The sequence below is a fragment of the Stigmatopora argus genome, chromosome 8 (genome assembly GCF_051989625.1).
Source record: "Stigmatopora argus isolate UIUO_Sarg chromosome 8, RoL_Sarg_1.0, whole genome shotgun sequence".
In the NCBI taxonomy this organism is placed as follows: domain Eukaryota; kingdom Metazoa; phylum Chordata; class Actinopteri; order Syngnathiformes; family Syngnathidae; genus Stigmatopora; species Stigmatopora argus.
The window spans coordinates 2,256,343-2,277,396 of NC_135394.1; the positions used below are offsets into that span (position 1 = coordinate 2,256,343).

The following is a 21,054-nucleotide window of genomic DNA, read 5'->3' on the forward strand; positions in this document are numbered from 1 at the left end:
TGTGTTTAATCTAACTAAAATTGGGCAAATTTTGCCGACGGGAGACAGAGACGTTTGAGGGCGTGGACGGGTGGGGTTCGTTTTTTTCCCCACGACAACGCACTCGTAAACGGAACAAACAAATTTAAATTAACTTGGATTAATATATACAGACACTCAAACATACGTTTAATGTAACTTTACACAAAACTGAATTCTAATTTTGTTGTAATCTTTTGTTACCTTCGTTTTCCGGGTTGGCGGTTTGCCACGCCTCCACCCTCACGTTCGCTATCGATGGGCTGTTTGCTGTTGTACTACGTATTCCCTTCAAAATATTCCGAAAATGATTCACACAAATGTCCTCACAATTGGATAACCCACGACCACTTGCCAACAAGAAATAGTCTTGTAGTACATTTTAGCGATCGCTCCGCTGCTCATAAAGACCGGCTCGCAACTCCCTCGTTGTAATGGCTTTGGTTGCAACCGCTTTGAACGGCGCCTATGAGAGAGAGTTGCGACCAGAAATATTACAAAGAGGGAATTGCGAGCCAGTGCCGCTGATGTTCTTAGGAGCAGCGAACGAGAAGTAATATAATACTCCTCGTATTAGATAATAAAAATAACAGGAAACGCAACAGCTGAGCTTACCCACATATTGATTGTGGGTAATGAAGTTTCATTCTGAGAAAGAGTGCCATTGCCTATCGGCGTTGTGTGCACGAGTATACTTCATTACCCAGAAAGCCCTCTTTTTGCCCGCTCATGCGCGTTGTGCGTTTTCTGGTCGATGCGTAGGAGAAACTCGTCTGAATTAATCGTTCAGTGCTCGTAGATATTGTTATACACGAAAGATATGCAAAAAAGACAGTGCCATGGCCGCCTGGCTTGGTCGCATCACGAAATTTTGATCGCATGACTGGCGAATTATTCGATCGAAATTTCCGTCGTAAGATGAGAATATTGTATGACGAGCGGTCGTATGACGAGGTACCACTGTATAGTATTAGTACAGTGAAGTTGTATACTACAACAGGACAGCAAAGTTGAAGCAATTTGATTTTAAAAATGATGAGGACAAAAATCAGTACTCACCGATCTGTCCTGAGTCCTCGAGAGGTAGACTGTCTTTAACCTTGACCTCTCCTTTTTCTCTGCCCTGTAAAAATGAGAAAATACTCTGGACTTAACAACTTTTGATATCCATCATTGGAATGATCATTATAGTTTACAAAATATAGTGTATTTAAGACCCATTAGTGATAATAGGAATAATCAACAACTAAAGTTGTGACTATCTATGAATGCAAACGCTCACATACCCAGGGCCTATGTCCGATTATTATTATTTACGCTGACACCTCCGGTCATGTTTGCATCCGTTCCTATTTTTTTATGCTGTCATTTTAACACAAGCTGTCTTTATGATCTTCAATACTAAAATGTGACATTATTTAGTACAGACAGACGGTAGCGGCCTACCGCGGATGAGCTATAGAGAGAAAGGACAGGATAGAGACTTGACGGATGGCAACGCGCTTGTAACATAACATAAACTTTAAATTTAATTTACTAAATGTACTTATATTACTATACCCCCCCCCCACACACACACACTTAAAAAGACATTTTAATCTTACATTACACTAATTTTCTTTTGCGATAACCAAGGCAAAGAGTGTGGACTTCTCCATGTCTCAGAACCGAGTGTATCCCAGTTCATTTTTTTCTAAATTATCGAATCAGCCACAACTCGCTTTGAAGGGTTCCGCCCATGCTTGCTTTGCTTTCAAGTCTATGCAGATTCCTTTTTTTGCAGATTATCGACTTGGTCACGCTATCTTCATTAAAAAAAAGCAACCTGCTCATAGATATCTTTAGGCGAAGGAGATGCAGGGAGAAAGACAGAGCGATGCTGTTCTCAAAATCAGCCTCTCGCATACTCGGCTACCCAGATGGCCGCATCGGGAACCATTTCGTATGATCGTATCTCAAGTAAAAAATTTGCTCAGAATTTTCCTCGTATCTCAAATTTCTCGTATGTTGGGACAATCATGTGTCAAGGTATTACTGTATTGTATTTTTATTCAAAAGAGCCAAATAGGCTTAAACGTCTGTTTGTATGTGTTGTAGCTCAGTGAAGTCCCATCTATCGAATTCCGTAAAGTACACTCCCACTTGATAGTGCATCTTTAAAAATCACATTATACTGTACTCAGTTCTTGGAGCCCAAAAAATCATCTAAAAGATGTAGTGACGTCAATCTTACAGAACAATAGACGACATTTTAAGTAATTGACCTATTCTTATTTTCTATGGTTTCTGAGCGTTAACTCTTCAACCTCCAAATAATTTCTTGTTTTCGAGATAATGTAAAAAGTCTGATTATTGGATGATTGACAGTTAGAAATAGACTTGGGTGTATCAGCTTGAAGCCTATTGTGATATGATCCAATATGCATATTGCAATACGCATACATTGGACAATGCTTTGCAATACCTTTTAATTTAAATAGATGAAGGAACAACAGAAGACACTGTTTAATTATTTCTACTGCATGCTACTGCAAACAATTTTCAGGAACTATAACTAGCTAGATATAGCCACGCAGCTAGGTTAGGTATTTGATGCTTATAACATCCGTGGGAAAATTTGTAAAAAAAAAAATCATGAGGATGATGATTGTATATTGAATTGTGGCATGCCCAATTCAATTTGTCATCTAATATTCATTGTCTATGGTCGCAGGTTGCTTCAAACGAGAATTACATAAGTGTGACCTTGACCTGTGATGTCACATGGTTAGATGTCGTCAGTGAGAAAAGCTGACAAAAACAATGAATAGATATCTTTTTCTCCAAAAGGTTTTTGTGGCATACATTGGAAACTGAATGTCATACTACTCTGTGTGCATTGTATTACATCACATTGCAATATATCGGTAATATTGCCCAGCTCTAGATAGGAAGCTGCAATATTCATCATTAGTCACTAACATTCAGTCTCCTTTTGGCCACATTTCATGCTCTTTAAACCAACCTTCTCCTGCTGGGGATGACTCCAACCTCTGGGCAGCTTGGGGGTGGGGGACTAAGGTGACGTGCAGGCCACCACTCTTCTTCACCAGCACTGCTCACATGCAGGATGTCTCCAAAGCGGAAGGGCAAAGCCTGATTTGTGGTGCTCATGTCTGATGCACTTCCGTCATAGTCAAATAGCGCTCTGCAAGCAGATATGGCAGTATATAATTAAACAGATGGAATTAGCTGCAAATATGTTTGGCGGTTATTTTTTAGAAGAGGGAACAATATCAAATGGATTTATAAATCATTTAAATGACAACAATATTTTGTCTAACTGCTTCGTGCATGTGGGCAAGGACCTCACACGTCATCATTTTATAAATCCACAAAGTTATAGAAAGTACAATAAAAACAATAACGCAACATTAATAACACAATTAAAGTGTAAATAAGACTACTTCACTTAGAAATCTAGAAAATATCAGTCTCTTTGTGTGTCCCTATGCTGTGTGTCAACAGTTTGTGTAAAATGTGCCTGGCTGAATGATGAATCTTTGTGACCCACCACAGAATTCCAAACCCATCTGCAGGGAAACAACCTGGGAAAATAGGGCAGCAGTGTGTGAGTGCTAAATAGAGCTGAAATAATAGGCATCCCCTAAAGTCCCCACTGCCTTCATCAATAAAACAGAGGAGAGACGGAGAAGGACAAATCAGTAGAGACAGACAGTGAAGTTGATACAGCCTACCCATATTTAAAATAACATCTACATATATATGAAGTATTTTGGAAGGAATTTCCAATGTTGGCAGGAGCTAATCTGAATGGATTTATCATTTGGAGCCTGGAGGGTCATTCAAGTCCCACAGCAGGAAAATGTTAAAGTGGCCACCAGTTGTCAAAAAGACAGTAATCTATCTACCTGCGTGCTATTATTGAGACAATATCTTAAATTGGCACTCCCCTCCTCCAACCTCAAGGGAGAAGTCATGTTTGTTTGCGTCTTTTAATGTGAAATCTTTCTTTGGTCACCTTTAAATCTCATTATACTTTTATAATGACAATAAAAGCATTAATTTCAATTCAATACAAGTGTGTGCTTTGGATAAATACTGTGGCCTTCACCACTTGGCGGCTTCAACATTCATGGCTTCAGTACATACATACATATATTTTTTTTTATTAAGTATAAAAATGTTCATATAAATGTCAAAATCAACGCTGAAACCCGCAAGCGGAAGACAGGAGATGAAAAATGGCGTTAGTCAGAGCACCGCTTCTTCGCCGCTGAAATGGGTAGCACTCAGCGCAGAAGAATTTCACCGTAGAAGTACAGTATTTAAAGTATTTACATTTTTTTATATAAATTATATTTAGATGGTATGGTAGTAACAAGTAGTGATCCTACTTTGTGCTTTTTCTATTATCGCGGCCATGTCTGGTCAACATTATCCGCGAAATTCGAGGGATTACTGTATGGCACCTTTATGGCCTCTCCACTTGAGGGCTGATCGATGGCATAATAACATTTTATGAGCACTTTCAAGACAAAGTTTGTGAATCCTGTAACACAGCGACGTAACTCCCTAAGTGACGATGTGACGTGTGACATCAAGCGAAAACAACTTCAGAATGAGCACATTGTAGCAATTAAGCAAATGTATTTTATTTTCCGTAATTTGATCATTTATAATTTCATCATAATCAAATGAACACTGCACATTAAAATAAAATAACTATAAAAAATAAGACTCGGACAATAAAATGTTAGGCTGAAATTCATATTTATATGATGCATTTAATGTATGCCCTGTGATGTGTTCAGTATTCAGTTAGCATGCATGTGTTTTAAGATTATGATATGAAAGCAATTTTTTTTAAAGAATAGTTTTATTCTGTTGGTCAATATTTAGAACAACAAAAAATGATTACTTCAGTGGATGTTTCCTATGTTGCATTGACCAGGGCCCATTTTATAATTAAAAGCAATCTCAGTGTACCTCGGAATCAATTCTTCTTGTAATTTAAAAGTCCATACAGGAATCAGTCTAATGTAGTTACATGAGTCAAGAAACATTGATTGTAGCAATGTTCTACAGGAGTACATGATGAGATTTAAAAGTGCTTTTTGCATGACATTGTTTTAGACAACCTGCACCTTAACACTAAAGTAAAGTATTAGATATTGTACAGTGTATACCGTGTTTATTTTGGCCTAGTGAATCCCAAAATAATAGCCCATATAAAATTATGACAATCTGTAAAGGCGGGATCTGAGATCTCAAGCCTTGCAAGCAAGACAGGAAACTGATTTATCATACAGTGAGCTCATAACTATCTGAAGTAGTACAACTAACTCTCAGAGTCCTGATGCCGAGCCAATCTGGCTAAAGAGGTGGAAGCGGCAAACATGATTTATCTGGTAGAGAGCAACTATCTGGTTGAATACAATGGCATAGTGCAAAGCGGCTCATGTAGCTAGTTACATTTCCAAAGTTTTGTAAGAAACACACTAAATTCCTCAAAAGAAAAAAAAAAGCAAAGAACGTCAATAAAAGCTTTTTTTCAAACGAAATAATGTTTTGGCTGTTCTACCGGATAATACACCATCCTGTGGTTAATCTGGATTTGCCGGTGATGAGTGTGACAAGAACAGCCATCGTTAAACATGGTCGCCGGACGTTTGGTCGCCGGACATTTGGTCGCCCGGACGTTTGGTCGCCCGGACGTTTGGTCGCCCGGACGTTTGGTCGCCCGGACGTTTGGTCGCCCGGACGTTTGGTCGCCCGGACGTTTGGTCGCCCGGACGTTTGGTCGCCGGACGTTTGGTCGCCGGACGTTTGGTCGCCCGGACGTTTGGTCGGCGGACGTTTGGTCGCCGGACGTTTGGTCGGCGGACGTTTGGTCGGCGGACGTTTGGCAACATGACAGAGAGTTTACTGTTGAAACCAGCTGTCAAAATTATATTCATGAGAGAGAGTTTAATATCTAAATATCTACTGTTGAAACCAGCTCTCAAAATTATATTCACCCGGGCGACCAAACGTCCGGGCGACCAAACGTCCGGTCGCGGTTAAACATGCATCTTTATATTCTATAAGGTTCCTCCTATGAAAATACGATCCAATTGGATCATTACTAGATGTATATGTGAAATCGAGTATTTCATATATATCACATGTATATTGAACAATTCATCTAACACAGGGGTGGGCATACCATTCTAAAAAGGGCCGCAGTGGGTGCAGGTTCACATGCCGACTGATCAAGAGTACAGCTTTTTACCAATATATGAGGTGTCTTAGAAGTGTAGTCTCCAAGTTAAACGTTTAAGGAATCTGGGCTGCAACAGATCATTTAAATTTTTAGTCTTACTCTGCCAACTTACATTGAATAGAAATTCATCTGAATTAAGCATTTCTTTCAATAACAGTGAGCGCCTAAAAAAAGAGCTTGATTCCTGTCTAAATGTATAGTTGACTCCACATGTTTGAGACTAAAAGGACAAGAATTGACTTGTTATAAAAATATACCAATTTAGCAATAAATTATTACTAAATTATGTTTTTGTTTTTCTGTGCAAAACAGTGCATTTTCATGGCCTGAGGGGGCACCGAATTAAAAGGCGCCGTCTCAGTTGAGTGCAATTATTGTATTTAACACGTACACAAAGCGGTCCAACCTATTGGGTGCAACATACGTTAGCATGCATGGTCATTAAAAGATCATACGCACACGCTAAAACATGACATACTAGCATAAAAAATACTCTACCATAGTATATGCTATTAAAGATACGCTACCATACACGATAGTGTATGTTTTTAAAAAAAAAGCAGTGGGAACAAAACTGAGTTTCATTGTGCTTTATTGATGTAATGTGGAATCCCGTTAATTTAAGTCAAAGCATTCAAAAATCAACCAAAAAGTCCTTATCTTTTGTATCCGCCATGAGTTTGGCCAAGTGAGCAAGTTCACCATCCACCACGCAAGGTTCCATCTCACTGTCAGAGTCGGACTGTTGCCGTGGGGTTCCCTAAGGCTTTGGTGAATGCTCTAACAATAGTGCTCAAAGACACTTTAGTTGAGGCAACAACAATCCATTCACAAATCGGTGTGTAACACGCCCGTTGCTGCCTGGCAGTCATTGTATAACTGTGTTCCCTATCGGACATCCATCGCTCCCAAGCAGTTCCCAACTACAGACGCTCCCCTACTTACGAACGCAATTGGTTCCGAGCGATTGTTCATAAGTTGAATTTGTTTGTAAGTTGATTCAGTGCTTTATTTTGTATTATAATTTATGTTTAAGGCCGATATAAGTATATTGAAGGTTTATACAAGTGCATTTGTATGTTTAAGGCTTGTATAAGTAACACACATTGGTTTGTACTGAAAAAAAACATTTAATAAAATGGAGAGAATATGTACAGTACTGTAGAGAGAGAGATTTATGTATTAGAAACTGGCCAAAAGAAGCGACCTAATGACGATTGCACAGTTTTCTTCTTTTTTTCATCATAAATGACGAGGTAGCACTGTATGGCATCATTCAATTGATTTGGAAACTTTGTGCAACGTTCAATATTTGGGTCCTGCTGCTCGATCTTTCTGTTTATAAATGGTACTGAATGTGCAACGCTCACCACTCTCACGCGCATCAAGCTTCGTTATTATTGCCACTCGTTTCAAATGAAATGGCTTGCCTCTTCCTTGCAACTCCCTCAATAGAAGCCTTTAGCTTTTTACCAACCATATTCAATATTGGATGCATGAGATATTTAATGATACAAATGAAAAAGGTTCTTTGCACACTGGAGATACATTCACGCACTTCCGCATTGCAACGAAGAAGAAGGTAGATGCTGGGTGAGCTGAGCTCTCACAGCGCCAGGCGTCGGTATTAGCGGCGGAAAGAAGTACTACTCCGAAAAAGGGGCGAAATACAAAATTGGACTTGCGAACATTTTTGGACTTAAACGCAATTTGCAGACATGTTCGTATGTACCGTTGTTCGTAAGTTGAATGTTCGTAAGTAGGGGAGCGTCTGTATTCTTTTAAGTATACGTTAAAATCTGCTGTTTTTGTGACATGTTTAGGCTAGATATGCTTGTCGGCAATCTTTTTGCTGCAGTAGGCTCCTACTGAATGCCAAATTTTCCTTGTAACACGCTGAAAGCTGTTCAATTTTTAGTGCATCGGCAAGCTATTTTTATTTGAATGGTGACTGTACAGGTGCTTCTTCCGACTAATCTTTTGTGTTCAATTGATTCACACCTGTATCAAGTTGTCAATCACGTCCGCCTTTTCTCTTTACTATACAGGTAACATATCGGCAAGAAATGAACCCAGTCAGTAAAGCGGTCAAAGTCATACAGCGACAAATACAGAATTTATTAACAGAAAATGTGCACTGAATTATTGAGTGGCCCATTCATTTTGGAATATTTAATAAAACTTTTAAGTGTCGCCTACTGCCATAAAAATATAATATGTTACATATTTTTTATTTTATTTTTTTTAAATATGAAGGCTTGAGAGTAGAGGTGAGCAAACTATTCCACAAAGGGCCGCATGGGGTGTACGTTTTCATTCCAACCCATAAAGAGCACACATTTTCACCAATCTGGTGTCCTACAAGTGCAATCAGTGGATATCAGTCAGGTGCTTCTTGTTTTCGACAGAAATCTCATTGGTAAAAGTGTCTGGGCTGGATTGGTTGGAACAAAAACCTGCACCCACAGCGGCCCTCGAGGGTACACGGTCGATTGGTCGCCAGTCTTTTGGTCGCCGATCTTTTGGTCACCGGTCTTTTGGTCGCCCGGAAGGTAAGTGATAATTACCATTTAAATCGTTGCTCAAATTCCCTAAATACAAACTGCGAATTACCATTTAGTCATACTTAATGCCCTAGTAATTATTAGGCTAAAGAAAAGCTCAAAATTTCAGGGACTTTTATTGTTTTTTGTTGGAGAACTTGTTAAGACCCTGACTGACGTAGCTTCTTAAAGGGACAACGCATGTACATACAAACTCTTATACTCTCACACGTCGTCTCAGTGAAACTGCTCATGGCCATTGTTGGCTTTTATTGATGCGTAGACCGTGTTGTTTTACCTTGTTTTGTCGCCGGTCTTTTGGTCGTCGGTCTTTTGGTCGCTGGTCTTTTGGTCGCCCGTTGTCGCGGTCGGGGCGACCAAAAGACCGCGACCAAAAGACCGGCGACCAAAAGAACGGCGACCAAAAGAACGGTGGACCGCACACGGGTTTGCCCACCCCTGTTTTAGAGAATGTTGGTATGAAATCTCGGTAGTTCAGTCACTTCAACAAGTTTGGGAACCATTAATATAGTGTTTGCTGAAATATTGAGCATTACCTGACATAAAGGGTGCGTTTTTGTGTGGATCTGAGTGATGTGGAGCTGGAACTGACACTGCTGGTCATCATCTGTTCCCTCAGGTCATGGATCTTTGCCTCAAAACGACTGTATTCTGCAGACACACATGCAGAAGCACATTTAATTATGCAGGGACCCAAATGCAGGAACGCACGCAGGCAAGGCGTGACAGCAACAATGAACCGACAAGTACTAAAAGAAAGCAGGGAACTACTACTACTACTGGATATACAAAATGTGATTACATTTTAGCCCTCTTGACGAGACAGGAGAGTAAACCAGGACAGAATACGAGTGGCAGATGGAAGCTGATTGGATAAACAAGGTAGGAACATAATAAGACTATGTAATGGTATCATTCATTTTCTCAAACGTCAAAAGTCCACCTACAATAAATAAAAGATAACGTGTTCTATCAAAAAAAAAGTATAAATCTTCCGTACCGTGTATCTTTTGGTAAGGGTTGTGGGGGTTAATGGAGCCTATCCCAGCTGACTTTGAGCGAAAGCCAGGCTATACCCGAGACTGGTCGCCAGTCAGCCGTAGGGCCACAGAGAGACAGACAACGACCACGAGCGGGAATTGAAGCCCACGCCTGCCCACATCGACGTCAACCAAGCGAACCCCGAAACCATCAGGCGGCTCAGATATGTTTCATATCAGCTAATTAACAATGGGATTGTATTAGTCAAGATATGTTGAAAAAATTTGATAGCTGTCATGAATGAAGAAATTGAATCCTCATCCAATGCAGTTTTTATTTACATTCATTTATTTTCCTAACCACTTATTCCCACAATAGACGGGGGAGGTCCTGGAGCCTATCCCAGCTAAATCTTTCATTAATTTATAATCTAGACTGGTTATCCTCATGACGGTGTGAAAGAGGTCGAGGGGGTGATGGTTACGTGAGGTGCTGCCATCTGATTATGAAAAAGAGGCAGGGTACAAAGAGACAACTGATCATTCAAACTTACGGACAATTTAAAATATTCAACCAGTCTATCCTACATGTTTTTGGGATGAAACTTGACTATCCGAAGAAAATCCAATCAAGCACGTTACTTTATTAAATAAGTATACAATTTCAAAGTGTACTAGTATGCAACTATTTTCCCATCAACACTTAATGTCAAACAAAAACTGTCAGTGAACAACCAGTTGACCAATCAATGCAAAGAGCAGCAAATTGCTCAGCACTCAGCACAATAGCCCTGTGCAGAAACACTTTGGACCAGTTTAACATAATGTGATATTTGAGTTCCTTTCATTAAAATGTTTTTTTACTGTAATGCAACAACCATCCCACCAAAGCAAACCCCACACACACCATCAACAACAGAAGAAATAACAACAAATAAAACAGCCATCAAAAGACTCAATCATTTTTTCAAATCTGTTATCCTGCCTAATTTTATCCCTGCTGTCCCTGTACATTTCTCTCAATCATGAGCAACATATAGAAACACACATATTCACACACAATTTATTGTATTATTATATGCAATTCAACATGTTTTTTTGAAGAAAAAAATGGAGTCCCTTGTCAAAACAGAAGCACACGGGGAGAACATCTAAACAGAGAGGTTCGAGCTACGATTCAAATTCAGAATTTATGCAAATGTGTATTTTCCATGTCTAGGATGGTGAGTTATGGTTTCTGATTTTGTTCATTATTTTCACAACAGCAATTTCCTATGAGCTGATGATGGATCACAGCTGAAAAACATACCTGCAACAAGGCTATCTGATGAATGGGGTTGTCTGTATCTCCTTGAAACATTAGAATGGACATTTCAGAAACACACTTATTTATTTATTTATATATTTATTTATTTATCTATTTATATATTTATTTATTACCTATCTATTTATGTCTAAAATGTATTTTCCTGTATCTGCATTCTCACCCTCTTGCTACTGTGACAATGAAATTTCCCGAATACGAGATGAATAAAGTTATCCAATCCAATATAATCAACACGATGTAGTAATTTAATTGTACTTGAGATAGCAGCTAGCAGGAAATCCACAAGACCACACAAACAAAGATAACCAGAAACTATTATTGTATGTCTTTCCTTTTATACATACAAAAACAATACATATTTTAAGGAAGGGGATTTATTACTAAAATGAATTAGGAATGGTAGTATCGAAGGAGAAAAAAAGCATGAATGAGATGGCACAATCAGGATAATGAAAAACTAAGTGAATGACAAACAGGAAACCAAATTAATTTCATCAACAGCCTCTGTCAATCACATTCAATCTTACACAATCATGACATCTAATCTGGAAGTAAATACCATAATTCTTTGGCTATAGAAAACAACTGGCTATAAGCATTTCAACCAAATTTTACAAGAAAACTGTCTAGAAACCTAAGGTGCCCATACTGTGCTATGGAATATTCACACCTAAAGATATGCAGCCCACTAGGTGGGAAAATCCACAAATAAACCACCCTGGACTATAAATGGCAGTGTTCAAAGCGGGGGTAGCGGTTTATAGTCCATTAAGTACAGTACTCAGATTAGATTTTTTCCTCTCTTCCACTTAGAGCATGCTGCCTCAAAAATGTATCAAGGGGTTAAAAGCAAGAAAAAAGAGGGATACATGCGGGAATAACATAAAATAGATTGGAAAATGTGACTAAAATAGAGTAAGATAATTATTTTTCGCAATGCAGCTGAATGAAGGAAAAAACTTTCTAAACAAATAAAACAATTGGTAGGCATCAGTGAAAGAAGGTTGTAATTGTTACCAATTTTGGTCATGTTTGTGCATAACACAGAGTTGAAGTTATTACATTCATGTAATCAACTCAAATAGAAAGGTGGGGGTTCTTTAATGATCATGTTTCAAAGAAAGAGGCTGAGTGTTTTATTAATGTAATGCGTTGTCAAGTCTTAAATAAAATTGGTTTGAGCCTGGCAGTAATGTAATTTAAGCACACCACTGTGGCAAACAAAGACACAATGTAAATATGACTGCTCCTCAAATGTTTCAACATCACTGATAATGTTACTTGTCAGTGAACCGTGGTCATGGTAGTTTCTCAATGATTTAGAATGAAAGATAGTTGTCGACAAATACACCATCCGACTGCTTAAACTCGCTGCAACATCATTAAAACGCAGATGTAAAACCACCGAAATGTCTTTTTTTCTGTAACAATCAGTAAGGAGGAGGATCCCGAGTATTTCAACTCTGTCTGCTGTACTCACATGCTGATGCAGGCTTGGCTTCCATGCGCTATGATGCTGATGAGGTGGCTTTTAAATCAGTGTCAGTGCATGGAGCAGTGGGAGTCCAAGGATGTGAATGTGAAGAAAGGCGAGATAGAACAGAAGTGTGGGTAAGGAGGATAAATAGTTCAGAGCAGAAAAAAAGTGAGTGTAGCTAAAAACTGCTCTAGTGCCGCTCTTTCAAACAACAGATGCTAATTCTCTCTCCCTCCCTCTCTCTTTCTGTACTGTGCTGCTCTCGCTTGCGTTTGTCTTCACTGTGGTTGCCCCTCCCACTCTGACAGCAGCTTGCTCTAAGGCACACACGCACGCGCTTTTTCCTCAGGTCATTCATGCAGCAGAAAACTGAGGTGATGCCAGTCTCTCTTGCTCTACTTTGCCAGGGGAATTGGTCACAACTCACCCACATTTAGCTTGACGAAGCATTAAAAAAAAAGAAAAAGATATAATATATAAATAAATATAAATATATATAAGTATATATATATATATATATATATATATATATATATATATATATATATATATATATATATATATATATATATATATTTATATATATATATGGGGTTCAGTTCACGTGTGTTTACTTCCACGGCATGGGTAAATGTATACGACATATTGGCTGCGTTAGTTACGCGTTATGCAGGTTAGCAAATAGCTAACAGTTTGTTGGAGCTGCCAACAAGCTTTTATCATGCTGAAACGACTGGGCTGTGGCAGAGCCACTCAACAAGCCAAAGTAAATAAGAAATGCGGTTGTTTTAAGATGGAAGTTAGTGCAAATAGAAGAACAAGCGGTGAAATTCGGTGAGAAAGATCTCCTCTGCAAAACATGCAGCCAAGCTAAAGTTGTGAGTATTCCGATGGAAAAATATTGCATATAAATGGAAGCTTAACTATCTCAAGTGACACAATTAGCACGCTAGTGATTTGAATGAGAAGTGAGAAGGACAGATGGGAAAATAAGGTAAAATTTAAGTCACTTTTGTGCATATTATCCAGTACGTGAAGTGTCACACCAGAGGAGATAAAACTCTAGACCATGTTTATTCTAATATCAAACATGCTTATAGAGCCACTTCCCTCCCTCACCTGGCTGGATCAGACCATCTCTGCCTGTCCCTCACCTCCGCATACACTCCACTCCGGAGGCTAACAAGGCCACAAATAAAGATAATAAAAACTTGGCCCGAGGACGCCCTTTCTCAGCTGCAGGACTGTTTTTCCGGCACCAACTGGGATTTTTTTTTTACCAATTTCGTCATACGCAGCTGGGTATGATGACAATTAGGCTTTTTGTCGAGTCAATGATGATGACAAAGCATATGTCCGATTATATTCTAGTACCATTTATTAAGATGTTTTATTCATAGATATTAATCATTACATTTTATTATGACTAGATCATTTATGGGTAATATACATGCACCTGCTTATGGCAGGTGTGATACTGGAGCGAGCACTTATGCTGTTGGTCATACTGGTCCTCAGTGTGCTCAGGGAGGTTGTCTATATGCCCAGACATATGAAAAATTAGAGGGAATATTGGTGAGATTGGTGGACGAGGAGGAAGCAGCGAGCATTCCAACAGCGAAAATCAAATAAATGCTGGAGAAATTTCCCAAGCTTTGTGTTGTCGTAAAAAAAACATCCAGAAAAAGTCATGAGTCGTCCGATTGTCCACTTTGACGACATTTGTCTGTTGCATTATAGAAACAATATTAAAAGTCCTCAAAGAGAATCGTCTTTGAATAGTTTTTTTTTCAAAACCTCCGTCAAACATTCAAAAACACCTGCTATTGAGATGGGATGAGACATTGCTAAGTAGAGTTATCACTGTATCTCTCCCTCTGTACGTCAAATATCTTTCTGGTAAAGGTGGGTCTCTTTTCCATACACACAACGTTTTTAATAGTGTACAACACTGCGTATTTTGGCATTAATGTTGTCCTAGTGACTGCTGGAGCAGCATTGCCGATGCAGATACGAAATAGATACTACTTAATATTTCAGGAAGATGGCTCATTGAATCACCAAAGCTCATTTTTCATGACCTTCAAGCGTTTCTGTGATGATTAATTCATATACTGTAATATTAGGCCAGTGAGGAAAAAATACAATCATTTATCACAACATTTTGTGGGGAAAATACAGCAAACAATATGTTGTTGTGATATGCCATGAAGCATCATGTCTCAACATTACAAAGTCATTAAAATAAGAGGAGAAAGAAGGAGGGAAAAATTGCCAGCTTGACAGTCAGCTAAATCAGAGGAGGACACAATGAAACAATGGGGGAAGGGTGATGACAAAGACTAATGGCTTATAGTATCATAATAGTTTATGTATGTTTCTTCTTCTCTCTTTTACCTCTAAGGAGCAAAGCTCCCTTCTTTCTACTATCCCTTTTTCCGCATTCTACAGTTTAATTATATGAGCAAGAGGGATTTTTTGCATTGCACCAGTATAGCAATTGCTTTTCAAATCTAATAATTGTTCACCACAAAGACACTGTTGAGGGCAGGGGGCTGTTTTTGAACTTTATACCTAAAATACATATATATTGTTTTGTGTTGCGATTGTCTGGCAACCAAATCAGGGTGTATCCCGCTTACTCCTCATTGGTAACAGAGATAGGCTCCAGCATCCGAGGCTCTTGTGAAGATAGGTGGAACGGAGAATGAACGAATGAATGAATATATTGTTTGTCTGAGTTGTTGAGGAAAGATCTGTATCATCATAAACACTATTAGTCTCGGTGTAATTTATTAAGCAATAGGTTTGACAAATAGTAACCATTTATAGTTTTTATATAGTAATGTTAATCTACTGCATTGAAAATGACAAAAAAAGGACATACACTTAGTTGTGAGAATACACTAAAAATGTACTTTTTTGTGAGTGAAAGCCGAGCTGAGCCCCGTAGTTAGTCATCCACTTAATAACTGCTGCACATGTGTGCTCTAACACACGCGTATAAATTCATGCAGTCACACTCACTGTAATAAGCAGACTAATAGAAGTGGAGATAATCCACTGTGCATCTCCTCAGCATTGCTGCTGACTATGTGAAGTCTGTGTGTGTCATGAGGAAGTGTGTGTACGCCTCATGATGTTGACAGTTGTGTGTAATCCCAGTGACTAAGACTAAAGTCAAATAGAAGGTATTACTGTCCTACACTAGTCCCACAGGAAATCACACGAGAGGAGATTACATTTAAAGGTCAATTCTCTTAACTCTGAAGTTTCTAAAGCATCCACTCATTGAAAAAAAGGGATACAAACAAATTGTCTTTCAAACAACTAACATATGAATATGTTCTGCAATAAACTGCAGTGACAAGAATGGCACATAGACATTAAGTAAAGCTGATCAACACTTCTCATCTTACTCTTATGATTAAACATTCATGACATGGAGTCATTAGTGTTTACGTCCAGTCTTTCTGGCAAGAAGACACAGCAGTAATTAGAATTGGCTGGTACAGTTTGGTCCCTTTGAATTTAGGATGTTTTCATTGGTATTAGTTGCTTTGCTGAAATAGTTAGTTGTTCACCGGTTAATAGCAAAAATATGTTTCCTTTGGCGTTCCTCAAGGCCCTGTTCTTGGACCTCTCTTATGTTTGATATCTCCCTCCCCTTGGTCAATATTTCTTAAAAATAACATCTCACTGCTATGTGGATGACACACAGCTCTATCTGCCCACCAAACCCTATTCTACCCTTCCTCCCACAGAAAATAAGTATTCTTGGTTCTCTATCACTTTTCTCAACCGTAACAATAAGACCAAACATTTAATTGGCACTAAATCAAAAATAAACAACTCCTCAATTTACAATAACAACTAAATACTTTCGTCAGGTTAAGAGTTTGGGTGTCCTCTGCATTATCCGCAATACATCCCATCTCCATCTCTCTCTTTCAACTAGGAATACTGCAACTCTGATCCAAAGCCTGGTTACATCTCACCTTGATTACTATTAATTTGTCTACCTGACAAATCTATTTATAAACTGCAAATGGTTCAAAACTCTGATGCCTAGATCATCACACGATCTCCCTCCAAGAGTCAACTCACACCATGCAACAACTCCAAGGGCTTCCCATAAAGTCCTTCATCATCTACCAAATCATTCTTATATCTTGTAGCTCACCAACCTCTTCCACAGGCATGTTCCCATCTGCATCCCAGGTTGTTCTTCCAATAAACTTACCACTGGTAATGGTAGTAAAACTCACTGTTTGATCACCATTGGGGCAAGAGCCTTTAACTGCTCAGCTCCCTGCCTCTGGAGCAACCTCCCTGAACATATTAAGACTTCAGACTCAATTGCCCACCTCCAATCAACAGATTAAAAAGTTTATTTTGACAGACTTACTCTACTTGTTTATTTGAAGATTCTATTTCATGTTTTATTTGTGTGCAAGTATTTAACTTGTTTTATTTTTTTACTTTTGTTTTATCTTGTATGGGGACTTTGAGCGTTGTGAAAGGCGCCTTAAAATAAAAGTCTTGTTATTAATATTATTATTATATTGTGTGTTCTGGGTTCAAATCCAGGTCACGTCCACCTGAGTGGAGTTTGCGTGCTCTCCTGCGTGGGTTTCCTCCGGGTACTCCGGTATCCTCCCACATTCCAAAAATATGCAAGGTAGGCTGATTGGACACTCTAAATTGCCCCTAGGTATGGGTGTGAGTGTGCATGGTTGTCCGTCTCCTTGTGCCCTGCGATTGGCTGGCCACCGATTCAGGACGTCCCCCGCCAGCTGGGATGGGCTCCAGCACCCCCCGCGACCCTAATGAGGATAAAGCGGTTCAGAAAATGAGATGAGACAATGCGTAAGTGCTTGTCCATCTCATTGTGTGCCCTGCAATTGGCTGGCAACCAATTCAGGTTGCTGCACATGGTTGGCTGGAATAGGCTCCAACACCCCCTGTTATAAGAGGTATGGAAGATGAATGAATGTTTAAACAATAATAATAATAATGTGACTGGTTGATGTATCTACAATATTAATATTTTGCTGAAAACAATACGTTAAAAAAATATTTTCTGCTAAATCACCACTTTTGTAGATACCCACAACAATAATATCCACAAGCAAGCACAACGTGCCTGCACAAGCACACACAGATGACATTAGATCCGTTGCATGGTGTTTGATGACAGCAGGAAGTGTTCCTAATATAACTAACAGAAGGATTCCTGCACAAACAAATACGTACACTCACAGCATGTCTCACACTTTGTTCCACTCATGGTGGAGGTCATTATAACAAAGTATCCACATTTTTGTTTGCATGGATGTGGTGGAAGCAGAGGGTGCACCACAGGTCGCTTCTCAAGATTGCCAAGGAACCGGACAAATTCTCAAATGGACATACGTGTGCGCACACGCACGCACTGTGGAGAGTGCAGACAAACACGCAGCATGGACAGAAGGCTTGAATTAAGCTCATTCAACAGTCAATAATAAGGTCTACAGGAAAGTCACGACCCATAATAGGAGGGGAGGGAAAAAACACTGACATAAATTATCATTCACGAAATACTAAATATAATAAGCAACGTGTTCAAATCAGTGTGCACATATCCTATATCCTATAAAATTACAATTAAATACTTTACAAGAGACATTTCTCTCAGGTGGTTCTCCATAAAGTCCTTATCTTTTTTCTAGTCAATAGAATACAACATACTTATATTGTCCCGCAGCAGTCTCATTATGGTTAATAACTGAAAAAAGTTCCCAACAATATTTACTTGAGTGGTTAGCGTGTCAGCATCACAGTTCTGGGGTCGTGGGTTCGATCCCAGGTGGGTTCTCACTGTGGAATTTTAATGTTCTCTCTGGGCTTGTGTGGGATTTCTTAGGGTGCCCGTAGTTAGCTCCAGCACCCCAATGAATTAATAAAGATAGACTGCATTTACTGCAAAATATCGAGGAACAATCGCCAAAGCGCCCCATCAGTGAATTAGTTTATGCACCTGATTATAAAGGTACTGCATCAATGTACTGCATTTGTCATTTATTCTTAATCTTTTAACATTGAAGTTTTTAGTTTTCATTATTAATTTATTCTCTATTTGTTTTATTTATGGGTTTGATTAATGATGAATGTGTGTCTTGAGCACTTTACTGGAGAAGCATAAAACAGTTATAATTCAACCAAATAGGTTTGAGGTTAAGCACTAACAGAATTCATACATAAGATGCGATGGATTATGAGGCACACTGTCAAATCTTATGGAAAACAAAGTTTTTCAAGTCTGCTTTTGCAAATATCGTAAGAGTCATGTTATTTATATTATATACAACCCTAATTCAAGGCGGCTGATGGCGGAGTGGTTAGCACGTCAGCCTCACAGCTCTGGGGTCCTGTCTTCGGGCAAAAGGCAGAATACACCCGACACTGGTCGCCATTCAGTTGTAGGGGACATACAGACAGACAACCACTCACACTGCCACCGAGTTGGAATCGAACCCAGACTGCCCGTGCCAAAGTCAGGCCGAAGAACCACTATCATCGGGTGGCTATACTAATACATAGCATACCTAAAGAATTGAATGTTAAAATTTGAACACCCGAGACTGGTCGCCATTCAGTCGTAGGGGACATAGAGAGACAGACAACCACTCACACTGCCACCGAGTTGGAATCGAACCCAGACTGCCCGTGCCAGTCAGGCCGAAGAACCACTATCATCGGGTGGCTATACTAATACATATCATACCTAAAGAATTGAATGTTAAAATTTGAACACCCGAGACTGGTCGCCATTCAGTCGTAGGGGACATAGAGAGACAGACAACCACTCACACTGCCACCGAGTTGGAATCAAACCCAGACTGCCCGGGCCAAAGTCAGGTTGAAGAACCACTATCATTGGGTGGCTATACTAATACATATCATACCTAAAGAATTGAATGTTAAAATTTGAATTTCATCCATTTTTAAACATTTGGGAAACAGCGAGCACTGAAAATGGGACCACTCACCTTCAGGTCTATACTGGGCTACGATGGTAACAGTTTGTCCTGCGTTCTTCAGAGCTGCAGCTGCTTGCTCATGTGTCGCAGTAGACAAGTCTACGCCATTCACCTAGATCCACAGAGAATGCTTTAATCAATAATAAAAATAAAAATAAAATACACCAAACAAATCCAAAAGCCACGTTTGGTTGATTTTAATGCATTGTAAACTGCTCCAAATACTGCCCCCAGGAATTTACCACAAACGTCAACATCTGCTTCAGAAATCAAAACAGTCAACGGAATACAGGGCAAAGCGCAGAATAGGTATTGCATTTTATGTGTAGTATTCAAAACAGCCACAAGATGCTGCTGCTGAATAGTGTATGTTTAAGAAACGTGTATAATTCCCACTTAGTTTTTAATTCTAATGTTTCATCCATCGTCTATGTCTAGACCAGGTCAAATGCTGCATTTTTTCCCCTCTTATGCTGACATTCTCATGCAGTGTGAACAATCCGATGTTTTAAAATCTGACCAGGGCCTTTTTCAATAGGATACCATTTCGAAATGTGTAAAAAAAAAATGTTTTTTTAAAAAGTGACGGTTAGACCTCTCCAAGAGAGTCCATATTTTGTGCAATATCAACGGCTACACCAAAATATCAGAATGAACAAAAAAACAACAACAACAAAAAAACAAATTGGGCATCACGCTTGGTGGGAATGTCATCCTTTTTGAAATCTTTTCTTCTGTATCACTTCTGATTCATGCCCATTGTTTGATTTGTTGTTTGCACTTCATAAATGATGCATATCTGCACAATAGTGACTCTGAACATTTTTATGTTCATAATTCAGAACCACAATGATTAGCAGCATTTTGGTATCGCAAATCATTTTTAATGGTGCAGTGGTTCTTTTGCCTGGCTTGCAGCCTGGGATTGATTCCCACTAGGTGACGGTGAATGAACGTGATTTGTTGTCTGTGTGCTCTACGACCAATTTTACAAGATACATTTTACAAAATACATTTTAAAATTTCTTGATAACTCTTACGTTGTTTTTAATGTCGACGAAAAATAGCTTTCAATTTGGGGATTTAAAGAATTGCTGGATTGTTGTCTGCACAGTCAATGCTTATTTGCAGCTGATTTCTAGGGTTGCTAACTAGAAATGTAGAAATGTTGCATGGGACACATACCGAGAGGATCCGGTCACCCTTGTGGAGTTCGCCACACAGATCTGCTGGACCCCCAGCAAGAATGAAAGAGATGAAGATTCCCTCTCCATCTTCCCCTCCAACAATGTTGAAACCAAGACCTGTAGAACCACGTTGGAGAGTCACACGCCTCGGCTCCCTGCAGGAGGAAAAAAAAAGAACTTAGAGGGTAAAATCGGATCTTTGCTTTTGTCATGC

The 21,054-nt window shown here is 39.2% G+C and overlaps 1 protein-coding gene across 14 annotated transcripts in view; it reads right to left on the minus strand.

Moving 5' to 3' along the window:
* Positions 1–21,054, minus strand: part of LOC144078787 (discs large homolog 1-like protein) — a 101,810-nt gene that overhangs the window by 12,225 nt on the left and 68,531 nt on the right. For all 14 annotated transcript variants that reach the window (XM_077607135.1, XM_077607138.1, XM_077607137.1 and 11 more), the window contains 5 exons: positions 20,839–20,995; positions 19,663–19,765; positions 9,384–9,498; positions 3,023–3,205; positions 1,078–1,141 (listed from right to left, as the gene is read on the minus strand). In XM_077607135.1, coding sequence (XP_077463261.1) covers positions 1,078–1,141; positions 3,023–3,205; positions 9,384–9,498; positions 19,663–19,765; positions 20,839–20,995 — 622 coding nt within the window. The remainder of the gene's footprint in view (positions 1–1,077; positions 1,142–3,022; positions 3,206–9,383; positions 9,499–19,662; positions 19,766–20,838; positions 20,996–21,054) is intronic.